General features: G+C 28.2%; 1 protein-coding gene across 1 annotated transcript; it reads right to left on the bottom strand.

Annotated features, from left to right (window-relative positions):
• Positions 1-1,654: 1,654 nt before the first annotated feature.
• On the bottom strand, positions 1,655-6,474 carry LOC111632303 (alpha-tocopherol transfer protein-like). The gene is made up of 5 exons (XM_023376702.1): positions 6,345-6,474; positions 5,277-5,519; positions 4,079-4,272; positions 3,437-3,550; positions 1,655-2,008 (listed from the first exon to the last, which is right to left on the bottom strand). The coding sequence occupies exons 1-5, from the start codon at positions 6,430-6,432 to the stop codon at positions 1,655-1,657; spliced, it is 993 nt and encodes a 330-aa protein (XP_023232470.1). The 5' UTR covers positions 6,433-6,474.
• Positions 6,475-8,169: the final 1,695 nt, after the last annotated feature.

Genomic DNA, 8,169 nt, shown 5'->3' with positions numbered 1-8,169 from the left:
TTTTTTGACGTTGCCAGCCACTCTTGTTGGCAAGTGTTGCCAGACAGAGTTCGTGATCCTGGCAAGTGTTGCCAGACAGTGTTCAGGATCTCTGGCGCTGGCGGCCACAACATTATTTTCAACAGCAAACTTATTAAAATATGCAAGAAGATAAATGTTATAACTGAGTAATTTAGTGTGGGAAAAATACAGTAAAATAAGACTATCTTTACATTTTGTACCCTTTAAGCTTCAGGAAATACACGTTTACACGGCGAAGTCGGCCATTGTCTTGAGGCCTTACTCCACCCTAATAAACTTATAAAGTACTTTCTATTACTTAATATTTAAAACAAGGAGGCATGAAAACCAGGTTGCTCTTGAAACCCACCGAGTGTCTGATCCTCCACTGCCGGGAGAAGATCCAAACAGTTGCAATGCTTAGCAATTCTGGGCTTCTAGAGTGCCTCTTGCAGACAACCTTTAAGAGTAGATGTTCCATTGAAGAGTATTTAGCTTTACACCATGGACATTGATTATTTGAGAGGTCAATATAAGTATTATTAGTATAAATGGAGTATTTATTCAATCGTAATTGTGTTACCAGTCTTTTTACATTGAAGTTAATCGGCTTCATTATGTATGGTTGTAGAGAAGGTATATTTAGTATTTCTAAGTACCAAGGATGATAGGAACTACGATTTAAGCTGATTTGATCGGAATTTATGAATTGAGATATTGCTGTTTCCATTAGCATATTATAGCCATATTTCCAGTGGAGGATATTATCTTTAAATAATAATTCGGATACTCCAAAGGAATTTAATATGCGGTTTAATTTAGTTTGCCAGAGATGAGAAGAAGTTGATTTTTTACTATAATTTACTTACTTTTCACGTAGAAATGAGATATTATTGTCACTTTTAAATTTTAAACGATAGTAAAATTTGATAATATGTTTTAAGAAGAATGGATAAAAACAAGCGACTGGTTTCGTTTTGTGAGATCCGTGGGATCGTTTATTTTTAATTATTATAAAATTTTTAAAAAATAATTTATTGTATAAAAATATTGAAAGAAAAACTTTTACAATGAAAGGAAACTGCTGTAGCTCACTTCCTCATGAAGGAAAGTTGAACTTCCTTTCTATGGCCGACTCGCCAGATGTTTCAGATGCCGCCTTTGTACACGTACCTTTGTCCAGATGGATCATCTCCCCATAATTTTTTCAGTTTCGAACCAGAATTTTTCGGGGGTAATCTGTCCGGAATTTCCTTCACCGTCCATTCGCTTTATTTTGTCCTAGCCGAACCCATAACGAGCTTTCTAAAAAAAGCTCTTTTAGCGCCCAAGGACAAAAAGAGCTTATTTTATAAAAACTAAATTATGAAATAACAATATTTAAATGTTTTAAGAATAATGAATTATAAAATAAGTTGTAATAAATGTACGAGGAAGAGAAGAATGAAGGTTGTTAAAATCATTGAGGATTAACAAAATTCAAATTTTCCTTACCATTTGGTTCATAAAACCGTGTGTAAATCTTTAAACCAATGATACTTAAATATATGTTTTATATCTAAATTTATTACCAACAGTAATTTTACATATGATTTGAGAGTATTTCAAAGATATTTATATCAATTTACATCAGAATAGCATAAGTTTATATCATTTAGAAATGTGTAATTTCAAATTCAGAATCTTCTTTCATAGCACCCAAAAATGCTTCTGGATCATGAGAATAACATTTAAATCTTTCTTCGGTTTTTTCTATAAGTTTCTTCACTTTTTTGTCTTCAATTTCTTCACGAATGTAGCGAAATGTGCCATTATTGAAATTTTTATTTCTTTGTTCTTCGTACAGTTTCACGTATTCTTCGTTCTTTCTAAAGAATTCTTCGTTAGCTTTAATCATATTAATGGCTTCAGTAGGATCGAAACTTGACAAATTTCCTCCGTATTCTAAGGGCAGACAATCGGGACTGATAAATTCGTATAATGTTGACATATCAAAATGAAGATGCACCTATAATTTACAAATAAATTACAATTAGTTTATACTGAACGAAGTACAAATTACTTAGATTTGTTTTCATCATAAACATTAATTACAAAAGCCAAACAGAAAGAAATTCATAACAAATTAAAGTTTCTTGCGAAAAACTATGTCACATCAATATGTCCAAAGATACATTGAATTTCAGAGGACGATATTTGACGAAAATTATGCTTGTGATTGGGCCAATAAATGTAATATATTACCTCATTTAATGAATAAAGTTTTACATTTATTTACTTTAATTGCCTTAGCATATTATTAAAACTAATAAGCAATTTAAATTTTAAAATTAATTCTGTTCTATCGTACAATAAACAACTCAATAGCGGGTTGCATAACTTTCTCGGCTGTTATAAGAGTTTATTTTAAAAATAACTTTTGTATTATTAATCATAATTTGAAACCATCTGTTAACAGATTTTATTTTAAACAATATCATTATTATTAATTATTATAATATGGAAAAAGCTTAATAAATAAGCGTAAATGTTAGTAAAGGGTAAAATTTTCATCACGTCTACCCCACTCGAGATATGACACATACACTTCTCTATCTCCTCACATAGCATTTTTAACTAACAAAATTTGACAGCAACAATGTCCCATATGCACAAGCTATCATACAAAATCTCGTTTATTCATCCTTACTCCATCTTCAGATATTAAACGAAATAGATGCCAATATAAACACACAGCGAAATTTTATCTTTTTTTGGACTTTTTGGATTCAAGAAATCTTAAAACGTGAAGATTTACAAAAGACTAGGAGGGTTAAATTTGAAAGGAATTCAAAACTTTTCCTTGTTATGTATACGTAACAACTGGGAGAGTAAGAATTGCATTACTAATGATAAAAATGTCGAAAAGAGATATATATATTATGAAATTTATGATATATTTAACAATTTTTTTATCATCATTATATACTTAATTTATATAGAAAACACTACAGACGAAATCTGTTTCCAGTACGTTAAGGTAGTTGCTTATGAGTAACACTTACGTCTTTTACATCAAATTCAAGCTTATTTAATACAAATTTATCATGTTGCATTTATTTTATTTACATTGTTAAACCTTAAATATTATTAACTTTGCTTCTTTTATTTATTTGCTATTACTTTTTTTTATTTTATTTTATATTGATAATGGAATGATTACTATAAATGAAATTTCTGTTTTATTGATAGACGTGGCTTTTGTCAAGATATGTGCGGAACAACTCTTTCAATTAGGCATAAAAATGTAAGAAAATGATGAAACCATTTATTCTGTAACTTATTTTTCTATTATAAAATTATGTTTTGTTCCTTTATTATAAGCAACAAAATAATACACTCAAGTTTTATATACAGTAAGTTATTGTTGAGTTTCTATAAATTCGATTCTACTTACCCTGTCTCTCAATTTACTTGGTAAAAGTGGAAGAAAAATACTTAGAAGCGCCTTAATGATGATATTCAAGTTCACGAAATGAATTTCACTAAATCGAGCCTGATACGAATCTCTCTAGTAAAGAAAAAGTAAAAAAAAACCTCATATGAATATACGAATTGTTTAGATATATATTTCATATTTAATTATAAAAATTAGTTAAAGTAATATTTTCTAATCAATTTTCTTTAAATTTCTTGCAGAGTTATTTCTCTTTATATGACATTTGCATTGTAAATTCATGTGTAAAATATTCGTAAAGTTTACTCGTTAGAGGATTTGATTTCTTCCCTCCGTTCTCATCTCTCAATTAACAATGAGTATTGTGGGTAACATCAGCCCTAACCTGTTATGTTTTCTGGTCATCTGTATTTCAGACTTACTCGTAATGAAGGTAATTCTACTCGGTCATGTACTTTACAATGTTCTGGATACTTTGACACAGTGAATATATTATAAAGCAAAAAATGTATAGTTAGAATCAAAACTTAGTTTACTTAAATTTCTTTTTTAATTATTTAAACCGTTAATCTACTGCTATAAATAAATAATACATTACTGTAAATAAATACACGTATTACATATAAATTACGGTTTACTTACGAATAAAACTTTCGTTACTGAATTCAGAAAACTTGGCGTAAGTTGTAGGAAATGTGATACTGATATTCCCTCAGCATTTGCTAAAATGACAACTTTTTTTTCTTGAGATCGATGTAAATTTAGTTGTAAGTCAAAGAATAACATCAAAGTTCGAAACATATCACACGCATTTGCAACAGATGTATCCCACTTACCTGAAACAGTTATAAGAAAATTCACGTATCAATGAGAAACATCACATAAAATTAAATACACAAGTGTTTCGTACTTCGAATTTAATTTGTTCCACGATACAGTTTGGACTCCTAGTTGTTCGAAGTCCGAATAAATTTTTTGTATTAGAAATAATGCATAATGAAATAATTGTTCTCAGACAGTAAACAATATTCATTCGATAAACTTAAATATTAAATACACAGAATTTAAGATAAAAATAACAATTCAATACCCTAAATATTGAAGAAGAAAAAAGTAAATAAAATACTTATATCCTGCCTAATTAAATGAAAATGGTATTTATTGTGGAGGTCGAAACGTCGAGAAATTTAAATATTTTGTTGTTTTCTATTCTGCATATAAAAATTCTGTATGAATGGATGTGTGTGTATGTGTGGCACTACTTTGTTCGTCCATTTTTAAGCTTAAATTTAGTTACAATAAATACTAACATACAATATGTTACGTACTTCCAACATAATAGAGTTAATAACATATATAACATAAGCAGATAAGCTCGGAGTTGCTGGAGCAAAAAAATAACAACAGCATAAGTTTATTATGTAATTTCGTACTTTTAACCCCTCTACTATATTATATTATATTATTTGATTTATATTTACACAGGTTATTTTACGCAAGAGCTTATCACACCGAGTGGCTAATCTAACACATTTTAAAAATTTAGTGTTTAGCTTATAAGTGTTTGGAAGTTTCATATCCAAGAGTTTCATTCTTGTTTTATAAGGTTTAAACGTAAGGAATAATAATGTTAATGATGCAGTAAAATAATAAACTAACATATTTTTTTGCCACTTACTGCATAAGGTAAGTGGCAAAAAACCTCGATCCCTGCAAATATATTTATCATATATCTTGTCTATTAATAATGTAAAAACTAAATTTTAACATAAATTCGCTGTTTTTAGTTACTTCGTTACTCCCTTTATAAAGTTTAATAAGAAATTGTAATAATACTTACCGTATTGAATAATTAAAACATATCTTCCTTTCTGATCTGGTTTTCGCAAAAATTGTATAGCATTTAACGATAATGCATGCTCCAGCTTAGAAGGAATAAGATCTTTAAAATATTGAGGATATTGTAGTCTAATTTCGTAGTAATTCTTCAGCAATTGCAGAGATCTTCCCATTTCATATTTTCTAGCGCGAAGAATTCCTAAAAGAAAGATATCGTCCATACAACATTTTATTCCTTGATCTCCTACATAAAATAAAAAAACTGTATCAATATTTAAAAATTTATGTTTTGTACACAAAAACATTTAATGTTTGATTAATCTACCGTTTTCTACACAAATTATTTTTACAACGTTACATGGAAATGCATATATAATGTTCGAAATATATTCAATACAATGTGAGTTAAAAGCTTAGAAGTCTAGATATACGGATAAGTTACAGAATCAGTTTATTGAATTACGTTAACTCAAAGATTAAAAGGGAAATACCAGTAATCACCAAAGAGAAAATAATAAATTAAACGAATATATGTTTTATTTCTAAATATAATATAAATATTTCACTTACTTANACCGTGTTATAGGGTGGGGGGTCGACTGTACATCTCTGTGTTATTTTACCTATCATCTGCCTGCAAATCTCCCAATTAAAATCAATAAATTCTAACTCTGAGATTACTCCTTTCAAACTTGTAAAACATAATAAATTATGCCGTCATCAGTAAGATCTGGAACAGTTTAGGTTTTATGAAGTATACAATTATTTAACTGTATACATCATAAAACCTGTATACAATGTATACAATTATGATAATTATATTAACTGAATAAAAGCCAAGAAACTGTCAACATTAGTTGGAAATGCATATAAAATATTTGAAATATATTCAATACAGTGTGAATTAAAAGCCTAGAAATCTAGATATCTGGATACGTTGAAGAATCAGTTTATTGAATTACGTTAACTCAAAGATTAAAAGGGAAATACCAGTAATCACCAAAGAGAAAATAATAAATTAAACGAATATATGTTTTATTTCTAAATATAATATAAATATTTCACTTACTTATGACTTTTTTAAAACGTTTCAGAGCATTTTCATCCCAAGAAAACTCTTCTTTGTCTTCCTCAAATATTGAACATTTTATTTTCATTCTCGATGCGAAGTGCTGTAATTTTCAAGTAAATGATTTTTTAGTGTGTGATCTTAAATACTATCCGGCGACATTGATAAATTACAGCGATCCCGAAATAAACCATTAAACTAATTTTCGAGAAAGTATGCAGGCTCAATAGTGTATGTGCAACACCAGCCAAATTACACTGAATTTTGTCATTTTGTTTCTATAGTTGCTTTGTTACTTCAACAATTATTACGAAATTAATCATGAATAAAAAAATAGTGTTTAATGTTTAACAGAGCGGCAAATTAAACCAGGTGTTTTAGAAAATATACTAAACAAAAAATATGACGAAATTGACGATGCAACATTAATTTATTTTCTGGTAGTTACAACATAACAAGAGAAAGTACTTGTAATAGGCTAAAAGTTTTACTTTACTGGCTGTTATAACATAATTAATATTGCAATTATTATTATATAAGAAATTCATTACAATTATAAGAGCATCTAAATATAGACTTTTATTCACGTAGACTGCAGAGCAATTTCAATAATAGAAACAATTCGTTTGATCTTTAAATAGTATGTATTTCAATTAAGAAAATAAAATATAACACTAAGAAGATATTTTATATTATCTTAATTAATTTAAATCTCAGCTATAAGCACAGAAATTAAACTGGCGTACTTACCGAAGTCTTTCTGATGGATACTTACCGAAGTCTTTCTTATATGAAGACGAAAACAGGTTTTCCTCTATATCTCGAAAGATCCAATAAGCGATTTAGTTATGATACATTACGGCGTTGTAATTTGTTACTTTTTTATCATGTACAAGTTTTTTACTATTTAATATTTGTACTAATTTAATACTAATTTACTTAAACTTCATTGAATATCTGTTTAATACAATTTATAAACTTAAACAGTGAATTATTTGTATATGCTCAGTAAATATTCATGTACAGTGTACATACATCTATTATTTACAACAATCAAAGCAATTAAAAAGAATCGATAAAACAAAATATTAAACAGCAGAAACATATTGAACCTATTCAGGTAAGGGTTATGTCTGATGAAGTAATTTCAAATCGAGCATTAATTAAAATCATAATTGAAAAAATTAATTGATAATCCCATTCAAATCAGTATCTTTATGTATTAATTAACACATTTTATATATTGATTTTATATTTTCTTTATATTATGATATAATAATATATACCATATCATATTTTTGATAAAGGCTAATATATGTAGAGGAGAAGGTGGTATTATGGAACCCCAATTACATTTTAGTGAATTGTAAACAAGGTATCATAACTACACCTACATTTTTTGTGCGAAAAGTACTGGTAACTAGTAATCTAAATGTTCCTAATTGGATTTTTCGCTAGTGTAACTATAAGTATGGTTTTTGAAGGCTTTTGTACAAAAAGTCCGAAAGTAGGCTTAGAGAAAATCGGGTGGTAATATGGAACCTTACTGTATATTTTCAAAAAAATGCTTTAATGTAGCCAAAAACAAATAGGAAAGGACAAAAAATGTTAAATAATTACCAAATTATTTACTCCAATGTATTTTATCGCAAAAATGCTTTTATAATAGAAAAATATGACCTCCATCAACAATATATATTCCAGCAGCTCTTTTTCGATATTCTCAGGAAGAATTGGCTTTCTACCTAGTGTCTTTTTCACAAATTGCTCTGGAGGAATGTCTGCTTGCAAATAGAAAGTTCGGAGGAGTTGAGTTCCATATTAC

The sequence above is a fragment of the Centruroides sculpturatus genome, unplaced genomic scaffold, assembly GCF_000671375.1.
Source record: "Centruroides sculpturatus isolate CEXI.00-Female unplaced genomic scaffold, Cexi_2.0 scaffold435, whole genome shotgun sequence".
Lineage (NCBI taxonomy): Eukaryota > Metazoa > Arthropoda > Arachnida > Scorpiones > Buthidae > Centruroides > Centruroides sculpturatus.
This window is presented reverse-complemented; position numbering and strand designations above follow the sequence as displayed.

Excerpts from the sequence above, each read along its gene's own strand:
- LOC111632303 (XM_023376702.1), bottom strand. The coding sequence starts at position 6,432 with ATGAAAATAAAATGTTCAATATTTGAGGAAGACAAAGAAGAGTTTTCT. Across the intron at positions 4,273-5,276 it reads TGTTTTAATTATTCAATACG|GTAAGTGGGATACATCTGTT; the intron begins GTAAGTATTATT and ends TAACTGTTTCAG. Across the intron at positions 3,551-4,078 it reads CAGTAACGAAAGTTTTATTC|AGAGATTCGTATCAGGCTCG; the intron begins GTAAGTAAACCG and ends TTTCTTTACTAG.